This window comes from Rutilus rutilus, assembly GCF_951802725.1.
Source record: "Rutilus rutilus genome assembly, chromosome: 1".
Lineage (NCBI taxonomy): Eukaryota > Metazoa > Chordata > Actinopteri > Cypriniformes > Leuciscidae > Rutilus > Rutilus rutilus.
The window spans coordinates 53,712,996-53,728,584 of record NC_140209.1 but is presented as its reverse complement, the minus strand read 5'-3'; the positions used below and the strand labels follow the sequence as shown (position 1 = coordinate 53,728,584).

At 38.0% G+C, this 15,589-nt stretch overlaps 1 protein-coding gene across 8 annotated transcripts in view; it reads left to right on the top strand.

Moving 5' to 3' along the window:
• The window catches only part of baiap2a (BAR/IMD domain containing adaptor protein 2a), a 102,284-nt gene that overhangs the window by 63,368 nt on the left and 23,327 nt on the right, over positions 1 to 15,589 (top strand). For all 8 annotated transcript variants that reach the window (XR_014628586.1, XM_084418169.1, XM_084418173.1 and 5 more), the window contains 2 exons: positions 202 to 273; positions 5,377 to 5,514. Coding sequence is in view for 7 of the 8 variants with exons in the window: in XM_084418169.1 (XP_084274295.1) it covers positions 202 to 273; positions 5,377 to 5,514 (210 nt within the window). In the remaining variant the exon portion in view is untranslated. The remainder of the gene's footprint in view (positions 1 to 201; positions 274 to 5,376; positions 5,515 to 15,589) is intronic.

Below are 15,589 nucleotides of genomic sequence, written 5' to 3'. Positions count from 1 at the left end.
TTAAAATAAAGTGTAACTTTAAAGTTTTTTTCTTTTTCTTTTAAAAACAAACTGAGGGATGAATAATTAGTTTCTGTGCTCATCAACATTATTCTAAAAATGCGGTCGATGGTGTATTTGAACCCATATAATCTGTACAAATCTGTGCTTTCAGTTTAATTAAAAGTCAATTTAACGAACTTCACTCAATTTCTTTTGCAGTTGAAATGCTTCCACAACGAGCTGCTGTCGGAGCTGGAGAAGAAGGTGGAGTTGGACGCGAGATACCTCACTGTGAGTCCGCACCTCATCCCACTCCTTACAGGCTGACAAGACGCACATTGAGCTCACTAACACTCTGAACAGAAGTGCTTCTTATCTACTTTAGTAATACACATTCCTCTGTTGGGCACTGATTGGCACAACCAACACACACACTCTGCACACACACACTTTTCACAATCCATTTAGTTTCTGATTAATTAAACCACTCTAATTTTTATTTTTTTTCAGTCTGAAATGCATAAGATTATGGAAGTAAAATGGATTGAAAATGGCGTTTTAGGTTGACTTTAAAGGTAAAAACCTATAGGGATGCTTCAGTATGTTGGATCTTTAATGCCACACATGGCATCCAGTTACCATTTCAGACATATACAGTACTACCATTCAACGTTTTCCTCAGTTCGGGTTGGTGAGATTTTTTTTAAATGTTTTTGATAGAAGTCTCTTATGCTTATGCATGTAAACAAAAACTAATTAATACTTAAGTATTATTATTTATTTATTTTTATCTTACTGATGCCAAACTTTTGAATGGTAGTTAAATAGGGTTATTTAGCATTTTTGAGTCATATTTTGCCTTGCCTCTTGGCAGTCTAATGAAACATTGAGCCAAAAATATGTAAAAAGTCTGGATGACACTGTTTTTGCTGTTTTGATGATATACTCCACATTTTGGCAAATGTAGAAGGTAATTTGCAAACAGTTTATATTTATGGAGTGTCTGTTTACACTATGTGCAAACAGCCCGCCTTGTTGACGGAGGCTATTTACACTAACTCCACCCACTGACGTCTGGTGGGCCAGACAAAATTACAGTGGACGCTGCATTGTCAACGGTAGCAATAGTGTAGGGGTAAGATGCGTGGCAGAAAGTTTTGACGCAAATTGACCCAAGTTCGAATCCGCCTCACTCTACTCCCTTTTCCCATCACATATCAGATCAGAAAGGCATTTACTTTCAATAAAAATGAAGAATATATTCGAAAAGTGGAAATAAATTGTTTAATAATCAAGTGTTTATCAGTTAGGGGTAGATGTAGGGACGGCTTTATTGTCCCAATAAGCCAGCGTCAATTTAATAATTTTAATAAATATAATCATTTACACTGTTATTATTGCATACCTTTTAATGTACAACAACAGTGAGGTGCAAACAGTATCTGCCTCTATCTATAAATATACATAGCATATAACTACTATTTACACTTATTGCAAAGAAAATACTGATATTTACTAATACTGGTATTTATAATACTGATGAATGTGTAGAAAATGTGTACACTACACAGCGCATCTATATATATATATATATATATATATATATGTATATGTATATGTAGTATGCCATTCCAAACATACCCAAAGATCTTGAAGATCTACATCTTCAGACATTGGTCTTGCTTTCTTTTTTAGCAACGGCCCTGTTTTCCCGTCATTCCTGTTTCCACTATTTTCAACAAATGAAAGTACACAATTTGCGGGAGATTAAAGTATGTTTGGAGCAGTGCTGAGAGAGATATCTTTAGGCCGTGAGTGGGTTGGAGAGGAGCTGTGTAGAGCAGTTCATTGGGGGGGGGTTGGGCGACTGGGATTGGGCGTCACTTGTCATCACATTGTATTCAGATAAAATTAATGCCTTGCTGTCTTGCCTTAGTTCTGGAGAGAGCGGTCTGCAGTCGTTCCCCATGGAAACCAAACAATTTTTTTATTTTTTTTTCTCAGTCCGCACATTCTGTGCAAACATGTTGAGTTTCTGCTTTGGAGTCTCTATTTAGGTCTGTAAGATTATGATGATATTCATTTTGTGGTACTGCTGCAGTAAGAACGCAGTTTTATAAAGATTTACTGTGACATAACGTATAAATATGTTTCTAAGGTTCCAAATGCATGTTCTGTTCTGCCCACAACAAATCAAAGATGAATGCTATTAACTATTAAATGGTTAGTTCACCCAAAAATAAAAAAAGTATCCCATAATTTACTCACCCTCAAGCCTTCCTAGGTGTCTATGACTTTCTTCTTTCAGCCAAACACAATCTGAGTTATATTAAAAAATATCCTGGCTCTTCCAAACTTTATAATGGGAGTGAATAGTAACCGAGATTTTGAAGCCCATAAAAGTAATCCATACGGCTCCCGGGGGTTAATAAAGGCCTTCTGAAGCGAATCCGTTTTTGTCAGAAAAATATCCATAATTGTAACTTTATAAACTAGAATCACTGGCTTCCGTACGCGAGTCTAGTTCCGGCGGAAGAGTGACCTCTGACCCGACGTATGACGCATTGACAAACACAGAAGCACAGAGGAAATAGCTAAACAAAACACCAGTACGGATTAGAAGTCTAAAACGAGAATTTTTAAAGAAAAATGTTGTAAGAGCTTGAGTTTGTTGCCCAGCCCTATTAGTTTGAACCGCGAGAGGTGTCGACTCTCACCTAAGATTATACACTACGCTTACATCCTACGACATGCGTCGAGTCAAAGGTCCCTCTTCCGCCGGAACTAGACTCGCGTACGACCGTTACCAGAAGCCAGTGATTATAGTTTATAAAGTTATAAATATGGATATTTGTCTTACAAAAACGCAACGCTTCGCTTCAGAAGGCCTTTCTTAAACTCCCTATGGATTACTTTTATGATAGATGGACGCACTTTTTTGGGCTTCAAAAAACAAGGTAACTATTCACTCCCATCATAAAGCTAGGAAGAGCCAGGATATTTTTAATACCAACTGTGTTTGGCTGAAAGAAGAAAGTCTCATAAATCTATGATGGCTTGAGGGTGAGTAAATTATATGATAATTTTCATTTTTGGGGTGAACTAACCCTTTAACTGCAAGTTAACCAGCCACACGCTCCATCTCTTGTATTCCAAGAGAAATCATGATCCATAACACATTAGACTTGATTTATATTTATTCCTGTTGTGCTTTGTGAATCATTCATGTGGTGAGAAAGGGGGGATCATGGCTGGCAAAGCAGAATCTTCCTTTCTCTCGCTGAAGATAGAGCGATCACTCACATGTAACGTTGTCTTTGTAGATGCATTCCTGCTGTGCAAGAATCTGGTTGAGCTGCCAAACTATTTATAGATGTGTAGTCTAGAGATCATTCTCTCGACATACCTTGTGTAGGATGTGCGAAGATTCGTATATCTAGAAATGTTCCCATCCAAGTGTATCAGCCTCCAGAATTTGGCCGTGAGCCATGTTGTGCGGCTGGGAGTGAAGGCCTTCACTTCTTTCTTCTGCAGACATCAGAATGCGCTGCCCTGAAACCCCAGACCTTCAGTTCTGTTCCAGAACCCATTGAGTTGTCTGGCTTTTCAAGGCATCATGGGATCCTGACTTGAAGGCTGTTGCTGGCAGAGCTGTTGCTGCCTTCCCTGAAATTTAGGCCATATTCTACACGATACTGGATCACATAAATTAAATAACTACACAAAATATTGATTTGACTGAGTTTTAATCTTTTATTAGCTCACCAAATGCAAAACTTCCATGAAGAAACCCGTCCTAGAAAGCGTATAACGCTGCTGACTTCAGTAACCCGGATGAGCCCGTGTTATCTGTTATCAAGGAATAACATACTGCTGGATGGCACGATTGACCAATCAGAATCAAGTATTCCACAGAGCCGTGTAATAACTGTAAATAATATGATAAGCCTTTTGGATGACTGTGTTATCAAACAGCTAATAATGTGTTGCTAATGTTACACAAACCATGTTCCCATTCGCAGATGATGACGATCAATGATATGCTCAAGTCCACCCAAATTGACGTGATTGGTAATGTTTGTGACATAGAGAACGGGCGATTTCAAACCGTGTTTTAGAGACTGTCTTTTTTTTTACTGCAGTTTTAAGGAGAAAATGCTCAGCATATGCTTATGAATTTGCACATGGTTTGTCTGAACGCATATTAAAAACACCACAACATTAAAAACCTGATTTTCACCACAGGGGGACTTTTAATTAGATTTATCATTCAGTTCAGGTGTGTGTCGTTAATTATCCTTGTTCGCCAGTGTACTTAAGTTCCTCTGTTTCAGTCCATTGCTCGTCAATGGTTTTGTCGTGTTGGATTGCTGTTCTCTGTTTGTGGATTTACCTGTGGATTTATTAAGAATGCCTGTTTCCCTTCATCTACGTGTTCGTGTGCGTTTACAACACAGCATTGTGTTTATTATTATTATTATTATTATTATTATTATATAAAAGTTAAGATATTAGATTATTATTATTATTATTATTATCATTAACTTCTATATAACATAACTTCTATATAATAATAATAATAATAATAATAAGTATTATTATTATTTTATCAAAATATCACAATTATGATTTTTAGCGGTACAGTCTACAGACTTGTTAACTCACAACTGAATCTGAGTTATGATATCAGAATGAATTGTGATTAATGATTATACAATAACAACAGCAATAATAATAATTATAATAATTAATAATGATAATAGTAATAACAATAATTTATTATTGTCATTGTTATATTTGTTGGTGTTTTTTTTAGAATGCACATTAGCTTATTTTCCATTAACTTGTTAAAATTAGCAAAAATGTAAATCGACACTCTGTCAGTAGGTGGCGCTTATGGAACAGCAGAAATCCTCTCGCTTATTTCCGCCGTTTTTTCCAAACAAAACGAAACCTATGCTGAATGCTGTATCAGTATTTACTGTGAGTTTTTCAAGTGCTGGCAATCAAATACGGTTATAATGCTAATTATATTAAACTGTAATATTAAACGTCGAAAATTACATCGTGGTTTATCGTCAAGCTGGTTACCGTTTCATTCCTAACCCTCAATCGAGATTGAGGTTGGCGACCCCTCGTAAATCTTTACCGACCCCCAGGTTGGGAAACTCTTCTGCTCAGAAGTGACCACTAAGAAAGGTCCTGCTTATGTCGGCCGTTTATAGATTTAGAGTTTAAAGATTTGCCTTGAGGAGAGCAGCTGCTTATGTAGACGGCAGATAGCGACTGTTTTGGAACATGGGTTTTGACTCCCATGTCATTCTTAATTCACTAGCTACAGTCTGATGATTTCTGCATTTACCGACGGTGTTCCTTGTGTTTTTTCTCCTGAAGGCGGCTCTTAAGAAGTACCAGATGGAGCACAAAAGCAAAGGAGAGAGTCTGGAGAAATGCCAGGGTGAGCTGAAGAAACTGCGGAGGAAGAGCCAGGGCAGCAAAAACCCCTCCAAGTACGGCGAGAAGGAGTTGCAGGTGAGCCCCCACACCGCTGCGGGTCGCGAACAGAGCTAGCGTGTCGCTGTGGGCTCCGTCCCAGGCCTTTGAAAGGGACGGAGGTGTATGGATAGGTTCTGGTTCAGCAAGGCCACCTACATCATGCTAATGCTGAGATGATTTTCACCAGCGTCTGAATGCAAGAAGTGCTGTGAGCCTCTCGAGGCAGTGAGAACACAATGGGTGGGCGAAAGCCGTAGGTGTGTATACAAACAGCGCTGCGGCGTATCAGCTAAGAGGTTGTGCCGAACACACACACACACACACACACACACACACACACACAAACATCATGGCTGTTTTTTGCTAACTTTCTTGCCTGTGTAAAGCATGCGAGTGGACCAGGCCCCAACCTACCGGATTCATTTCGGTGTGAATGCTAGCCTGCTGAGAGGAGTCTTACACTACGACAGCGGGGCGGTGGAGACCCGGCACAGATCAATAAGCCAAGTGCATGTGCTCTGGGAAAGCTTACGTGCTCTGCCGGGTGTGGACGAACCGCCCTCCTGACCCCGCTACTGAGTCATGAAATATCCCTGATCAGCTCACACTTCCTCAAAATGTAGCTGTGCACCTCTGGTTTTAGCTTTGAAGTTTTTATTTTCAGTTTGTAGTAATAATAATTGTATTTAGATTGTTTGTTTGGATTATTATTTTATGATAACAACAACAATAACAACAACAACAATAATAATAATAATAATAATTATTATTATTATTATTATTATTATATTAAGATTGTTTAGATTATTAGATAATATTTATGATTATTAGATATTAATTATTATTATTATTATTATTATTATTGTTATTGTTATTGTTGTTGTCATAAAATAATAATCCAAACCGTTTAGATTGTTTGGATTATTATTTTATGATAACAACAATAATAATAATTATTATTATTATTATTATTATTATTATTATTATTATTATTATTATTATTATTATATTAAGATTGTTTAGATTATTAGATATTTATGATTATTAGATATTTATTATTATTATTATTATTATTATGTTTATATTATTATATGACAACAACAATAATAATAAATATTATTATTGTATACATTTTTATTATTATTTTTCCATTTATTTTGATTGAAAAGACAATTTGATAAAGGTACAGGTACAGTATATGTAGTTTTTGCAGTAGCGTGTTTCCCCCATTCATTTTTCCCATACAGATTAAAAAAAGAAATTATAGAGCTCAAACCAACCAGCTAGGAAGTGAACCCCATTACAAACTTTGATTTGAAGCGAGAAAGAAATTATAAATAATCAAATAAAAAAAAGATGGATAAATATAAAACTATTGATGATGTATGTAGAAACAATGTATTTTAAGTTTACTGCAAAATATGTGAAGGAAAACTTATTTGTATAGCACAATCCATACACCACAGTAAGTAAAAATGCTTTACATAAAGATTTAATAATCATAATCATAATAGATGCATAAGAAACTGATTTAAAATTAAATAAAATAAAAAAAAGCAAAGAAAAATGCATAAATATGTGCAATCAGTAAGACAGTGCAGTGCTCATTCAGTAAATGATGTAAACAGATGTTTCTAGCTAATACAGTATACACATATTGGCAGAAGTTTGAGAGCGTAGGGAGTTGGGACTGACTCCCATTACATCATTCCCAGTTCTTATGCAGTTATTCGCCGTGCTTCATGGGAAACGGTGCACGCTACAGTGTTCTTTTGACATGATCTGCTGGTTTCTTTACAGAACTATGGGTAATGTAGTTTCTCAACAGGAAATCCAGTGTCGAGCAGTATTATAAAAAAAAATAAAAAATTAAACAATGCATGTGAAACCTTATTATTAAAATGCAGGAAGTGATGATAACCATCTGATTGACAGGTGAACCAACCACGAGTTGATCAATCAGATGTCCGCTTCTTACCTTATTTGCCGGATTCTGTCTCACACAATGCACAGTTTAACTAAACCATCCAACACTGATCGGAAAACAAAAACTAAAATCATTTTGATCTTTTTCAAGCTCACATTTATTTATGTATATATATGTACATATACATATGTATTATTATTATATATATATATATATATATATATATATATTTATTTTTTTATTACCTTTGTTATGGGAGGTCTTTTTTAAAAAACTGTATACAAAAGTCTTCATAATAGGTGAAGGTTGTATTAGCAGAAGTGAATATTGCTTGAGTGTGAGTGCGGTCAGATGTAGGGCTGAACTGGCCTCTGGCTGTGAGCGTGTGTGAGCAGGTACTGTATCTGTCAGTGACTGCTGTTGGAGATTTATACAGTAAATGTGTCTGTCTGCTGCCAGAAGCTCTGCAGATAGTGAGCTCAGGCCAGGTGGAGCTTCACTCGCCTCAGAGAGACGCAAACATTTTCAGTTTCGTGATTTTGTAAGCTAATGTTAAAGCTACAATAAAGCAACAAGAGGTATTGCTGTAATGGTGGCAACAATATTCGTATACTTGCTAAGCACAATAATGTACACCATACCATTCAGAAATGTTTTTTGAAAGAAATTAATAGGCTACTTATTCAGCAAGAATGCATTTAATTGAGCGAAATTGACAGTAAAGACATTTAAAATGTTACAAAAGATTACCTTTTCAAATAAATGCTGTTTTTTTTTGTTTGTTTTTTTACATTTCTATTCATCAAAGAATCTAGAAAAAAGGTTTCTACAAAATATCAGGGAGCACAACTGTTTAACATTGATACTAAGAAATGTTTCTTGAGCATCAAATCAGCATATTAGAATGATTTCTGAAGGATCATGTGACCAGTGTTGCCAAATCCATGTTTTTCCTGTGAAATTGCGCTACTTTTAAAATGTTGCCATGGGTTTGTGTCAGTTTTCTGCTATTTTTCATTGGCCATCGGGCTCCTTTTGTTGCGCAGACCTGGCAACCCTGCATGTGACACTGAAGACAGAAGTAATGTTGAAAATTAAACTTTACTTTAAAATAAAGTAAATCCAATCAGTCTCATCCAATCAGATCTGTGGCATAATAAAGCAATTATTATTGCCATGTTTAAGAACACCTTTTGCCCTTGGTAAAATCACTGTTACACACTACAGCTTATTGCTTTAATAAAATGACAGCAGTCACAGATGTTCAGTTAGTAGTTTGATATATTAATATTACCAGTTTGTGCAGAGTTTTGGGCCTCACAGTTGACAAGCAACACAGTCACATGCCACATTCATATATAATGTTTGGTCACAAGTGTGTCTCTGCATTTAAAGGAACACACCGACTTTTTGGGACTTAAGCTTATTCACCGTATCCCCCAGAATTAGATAAGTCCATACTCTTCTCATCTCCGTGCATGCCGTAACTGTCTGACGCACCCACCGCTAGCCTAGCTTAGCAAAAAGACAGGAGGTAAATGGCTCCAGCTAGCATATGGCACCAGCTAGCATACTGCTCCCAGTAATGAATAACGAGTGATTTGCTCGCAGCACCTGAGAAGCCCCGTGGTGAGGAGCAGAGAGTTCGCTCAGAGTTGGAGTAAATCACTCCGCAGAAGTAGCAGTGCTTCGCCTTCTGAGAATATAGTTCCCAGTATGTATAGGGTTAGAAGATGGCTGTGTCTCATGTGACCTTGTTATTTGTACACGCTGTGACTATACATATCACAACATGTAAATAGGAAAATGTTGACGATATTTTGTCATTTATTGGGAGCAGTATGCTAGCTGGAGCCGTTTACCTCCAGTCTTTGTGCTAAGCTAGGCTAGCGGTGGGTGCGTCAGACAGAGTTACGGTATGGTGAACAAATGAGTCCTACTGACGAGATGAGTTCGAGCTTAGGACCCAAGCAATCCGATTGGTTCAAAGCATGTTTTATGGGTAATAATCGCTTTAGTGCCTGGTTAAAAATCATACAAAATCACTTTATTATAGAAGACGTTTGTACTACGTTATAACGAGTCATTCATGTATTTTAACTTGTACGTTTCATATACTAGTATTTAACCGAAGCTATAGATTGTGAAATTAAACATTTCTCGTTGTTAGTGTTTTTTTTAGTTAGCTTAGATAGTAGCATAGCATACAGCTAACGTTATCCGATGATCGTGCTAGCTGAGCTTTACCTGAGCTTATACTGCCCTGATACTGCCTTTCCGTATTCACAGCAATTTGTAATGCAATTATAATTGTCATTTTTTTTATCGTAATAATCAGCGCAATATGTTACAAGTGCACTTTTTTTAAATTAAAAGAGCCATAAAATAATGTTTATTTGTGTATATTGCTATTTTTCTTATTAACAGTTTAGACAGCTCACGTTAGCTACAAGTTATTGCAAGAACAGATTTAGATCAGGCATACTACTGGCATACTAATGGGGTCCTAAGCTCGGACTCATCTCTTCAATAGGACTCATTTGTTCACCACAACGGCACGCACGGAAATGAGAAGGGTATGGACTTATCTAACTCTGGGAGATACGGTGAATAAGCTAAAGTCCCAAAAAGTCGGCGTGCTCCTTTAAAGGGGTCATATAATGGTACATGCACTTTTACAAGTTGATTTTACTGAAATGTGTGTTGGCAGTGCCTGTACACAACCATCATAAAATGATAAAAATCCATCCAGTGTTTTTTTTTTTTAATCTTCTTATATGTTTCCCCACATCTCAAATCAAGCCGTTCGATCTTGTGACGTCACAAAATCGACGCCCCTCCCACGATTGTTGATTGACAGCAGCGTTTCAACACAGACCCTCGCTTGTGAGCGAGCCTTTCAATCATAGCCCGCACGGACCGGCGCGGTCATTGTTGATACGCTGGAGCACTGTCTATGAGCAGAATGGCGTCTAAGCGATTGTGGTGTTCTGTTCTTGGGTGTAATAAGGAACACAGCAGTCATTTTGATGTTCCTAAATCCGAACCGCTGGAGACGCAGTGGCTGAGTTTGTTTTCGAAGGGAATATTCCCCACGATCAACGTCAATGCTTTCATGTTTGCGCGAATCATTTCACACACCAGACTGCTTTACAAACGAGGGTCAGTAACGTTATAAAGCTGGTTTTGCTAAGAAGCTGCTCCTGAAAAAAGGATCGGTACCAACTATTCGTGTTCCTGCTGCACCTCCAGAAGAAGTGAGTGTAACGTTTTATTAACCTTTATATTAATCTTTATATTAATCTTTGCAAATCGCTAGCACGCTTCACGATGAATGCGGCTGTTTACACTCAGGGTACATTACGGCATGTTTTCTATGTACGACGTTCTCAATATAATTCATAATCCCACGTTTATAATGACCAACGCGTTATTGTTATTGTGTTATTATTACAAACGGTGTACGCACAGAAAAGAGGGGCGGGGTGAGCAAAGCTCATTATCATTTAAAGACACATGCACTTAAACGGCGTGCTGAAAACAGAGCTGTTTTTGACCAGGTAAAATGAGTGTTTTCTTACAATACTAATGAGAATTTTTAATTAAAGTATATTACAAACTTTTAATTTAGACCCTAAAGAATCATATTAGCTTGTACAAAAATGGCATTATATGACCCCTTTAACAACGACAATGAGCACTGCTAATCAGATCAAAAGCTGTATAATTGCGCATTTAGATGATATATTATGAGTTATTTTATCTTTCTGAGCTTCTAAAAGATCGATTCTGAAAACCTGCTTCAGTCCAAAGAAAAGAGCAGCTCTCATTTTCTACCTCAGACTCTTTCTTTTCATGTAAATGTGGCCTTGAGCGAGAGCAGGAAAAGTCAACTGATTTAGTCGAGAGCCCCAGGGGCGCATAAAGCAAAGTCTGAGTGCGCACACACATAAATGCAGATACTTCATCTGTATTACGGTAAATCACGGCGCTATCGCTTAGAGAGTGATGGCGGTTTGGAGGTTCACGGATTGTGATTCATTGGAAAAGCTCCATGAACCGTCATGAATTGACTGCTCTGTCTGAGCGTGTTCAAACAACTGTTTATGCACTCGGGTTTTCTCGCTCTCGACTCTGTTGTACCTCCGTCCTCTCTTCTTTTTTCTTTTTTTTTTTCTCGTCCTGTTGCTGCTGAAATAATTAGTCGCTGAAGTCCCTCTGAAGATGCTAATTAGCTAATTATTCAGTTCGGTACAGTGGTCTGAGTTACAGCGGGAGGGATATGAGATTCGGCGGAGGTCTTCCGCGCTCGCTGTAATATCACACGTTAACAGACGTGTCATGCTTCTGAATGGTGTGGACTCCTCAACGAGTTCAGGGAAAGTAATTAGCGTATCTACAGAAGAACACTTGCACGTGTGGTTAGCGCACATGACTTTTTGAGAGTCATCTTGAGAGAGCCAGGGATTGTTGCTTTGCTAGGCTGGAGAGGAAGCTGCTGTGCCACTGGATGAAGGACTGCTGATGTCAGAGGAACGAGTGGAGCTGCGGCTATATCAGGCTGACGCAGCGGGACACCCAGCAGGAAGCGTTTAAGTTAGAGAGGGCTTTGTAGGCTGGTGTACAGCACGTGAGTGTTGATTTAGACATACAGTAGAGGGATTCCAACCTCCCATCCAGCACACAGCTAGGGTCCAAAAAACACTTTTCTGAAGCTGCAAATGCTGGGTAATTTATGAAGATGACTCAATCCTATAATGAGGAATTATTTAGCTGAATATTTGCAGCAAACAGCACAGGTCAGTTTAATTATGTGCGTCACCTCTCACAAAATCGACAAACAAAATCTGAAAACGCTACACAAAATTGCTGCGTAATGATTTTGGCTCCAAAGGCCCCCTTTGTCTGAGTCCCAAGACAACATTCGACGGTCGCCTAATACTGATATGTACCTCTGGTACTACTTCTCAGTTTAATGTTATACATCTGTTTTTAGAGTTTTAAATTTCTACATTTAAATCATTTTAAGACACACACTGTTAGGGTCCACCAGGTAGTTCACTGAGGCCCCCTAGTGGGCCCCAGCTTCTACTGTTTTTAAGGCTTCGATATACATCGAGGAAATTCGAAGAAAAAAATCTGAGCAAAACAAAGTTCGTTTCGGGAGTTTAAAAAGGGCTGGTAAATACCGTCGAACTGCCATTGGTCTGTGGTGATGATGTAATTGGTGGGTGTGGCTCTGAGGCTCCGCCTTCTTGAACATGGGTAAATTCTCCGGTTCATTTCTTCTGTTCAGTCCGTCGAGGTCAGACATCCGTGAGTAAATACATGAACACACTGAAGAGCAACTTTATAATAGAAATTGAAGTTGTAATTCTAATTGAAAGAGACTGACACTTTTTTGTGTGTGTTTATTACTGAAAGTACTGCTTACTTTTAAGCAGTGTATTGTAGAAAATGCTATATAAATAAACGTGACGTGACTAAAGTGTGGAATTGCAGAGCTTTTTCAAACACGACCACGTCGCTATGATCAGATGCTTTCTTAACTGCCGTTTTCTCACCACTGTCATTCTTGGCTGCGTTTCCACTTGGCTTTAACATGCAATCACCATGATCCGATCAAACAGATTCAGGTGCGAAAGCAAACTTTCCATTATATTTGCGATCTACACATTTGCCCTGACAGTTCGGGAGAGAGGAGGGGGAATAATGACAGTGGACGGGGCTTTGTGAGACATCGACCTGTGAATGCAGAGACGGCTGGATTGCGTTTACATTGCATTAAGATCTGATCACAATGCGTCCTCGACTACCTCTGAACCAGGACACGTTGATCGGATAAAATTCTGTGTTATGGTGACAATGAAAACAAAACTAAGCAGAACAGAACAAGACATCTCCAAATCAGGGCCATCCTTAGGGCAGTGCAACCGGTGCCACAAGGAGGGGGAACACAATCGCGAATTGACCATGGAGGACTCCAAACCCTCTGTCCCTATGGCTCCACCTTGCTCAGTCGTCCCTCTGGTTCCGCCTCGGACTTCCGAGTCACCAGCTGCGCCTCGACCCTCCACCTCCCTCTGGCTCTGTTTTCATTGTCACCATTTGCCTGAGTTCCAAAACTATCTATCAGTTTTTCAGCAAAGCTGATCATTTAGAGGCCTTGGAATTTTGCATATCAAATATGATACAGTATGATTTATGTAATACCTGTTTGTTACTCAAGATAACATGCATATTAGCTGGACCAGTTTGGAAAATACTGTTTTTTTTTTTTTTTTTTTATTAAATTAAGCAAAAGAAGCTAAATTTATGATTCATTTGCTGATTTGAAGTATATTATTGACAATAAATAAATAAAAAAAACTCTCACATCCCTGAAGTTAGTAGGTATATAAGATAATGTCATAATGTCACAGTATATTTTATGCCACGTTGTGCAAGCAGTGCTGGATTTTTTTCTTTGGAAATGTCATCTTGGCAAACACTTTTGGAGGTTTCATTCTTTTCCTGTTCAATTAGATACTGCAGGATCTTGGATAAAATACCAGTTTTCAAAAACAATAACTGTAACTATGGTGGGAGGAAACTAATGCCCTTTCAAAAACATTCTGTAAAAATACCATGATAATTTGATACACATCATGACACTGAATAATTAATCTTTTAACATGAAAGTACTGCTTTAGGCAAGGCAAGGCAAGTTTATTTATATAGCACATTTCATACACTATGGCAATTCAAAGTGCTTTACATAGAAAGGAATACAAATAATCACAAAATAAAAGCAAGGAAAATTAAAACACTTATTCAAAATGCTTTACATAGGAAGGAATTAAAATACCACACTATGGCAATTCAAAGTGCTTTGCATAGAAAATAAGCACAAAATAAAAGCAAGGGAAATTAAAACAGTTATAAAAGGAATTAAAAGAGATAAATGATACAGTTATACAATTAATTAGAGTAAAATTAATTAAAGTAGTAAACAGATTATACATAGAATAAACTTCTCATCTGGCAAAACACCAGTGTATCTTATTTTGCACCTAGTCTGTGGTGTTTATTCGGCGCGCCTAAGAATTCCATTGGACGTCTCCGATGGACCTGATTTATCCCTAAAATCGGACAGGAGGAGCTCTAGGACTGACCTCGGGTTCACTGCCCCATCAGTCCGCACCCCATAGAACCTCGAGTTTAATTTAGTGTGGTTTTGTAAAGGTATTCATTTTAGATGAATTGGAATAGCTTTGTGGAGAGGAATCCGTGATATTGTTGACACTAACACGAGCAGAACAATAACTGTGTCTGGAATTTCCCTGCGGTAACATGTCTTCGGTTTCACTTGTTAGTGAAATGTACCTCGTGTCAAAATAAAAGTTGAGCTGGACTGGTTCAGCATGTCCCAGAGTAAAACATGGCTGTTTTTAGTGAGTTTTTCTTGTTCTCCAAATTAAAGTAACATGTTGTTGGAACTGCAGCCTCCCTTTGGCGAGAGAGATGATGTTGCTTCAAAATTGGTTCTGATTGGGGTCGGGAAGATTTTTTTTAAATGTTTTTGGAAAAACAGCTTGGTATGTTTTTGTTTCTGGACGCTGAGAAATGTTCAACTTTGAGTAAAACAGTTTTACAGACCCAAAACCTTTAAATGGTAGTGTATCATACTTTTGGATTCATATTATTTGAGTATTCAGTATGATGATAAATAATCAAGGCACGGGTACTGAAGTCTTACTGTGTCACCAGTATACCGTGCAGCAATTCTCTCCACTTTCTCCATCAATAACTAGACTAATGTGCTAAAGTCACATGACCTGTGTAACATCTTTCATAGCGGCTGATTGAGTAGGTCTGACAGCTTCCATATATGAAGCGAAGGGTCCTGCCTTCTCCATCCATCACGCCATCAGCACGCCTGTCACCCGCGTCATGCCTGTCCACGCGGCCGCCTGCTGTCATGACCTCTAATGCTTCTTTTCATCAAACACTCATTCCCCATGTTCTATATTTCCGTTGTGCTTTTCCTCATTTCACCTCCTGTGCTGTCGTACCTCACCGTATCTCTTTCACACTGCAGTACTCTATGACTCATAGTACAGTTGTATCTGTATTTTATTCTGAAGGCTGTAAAACAAGTCCACATGTCTGATTGATGTATTATTCTACAAGGCAGGAATCTTC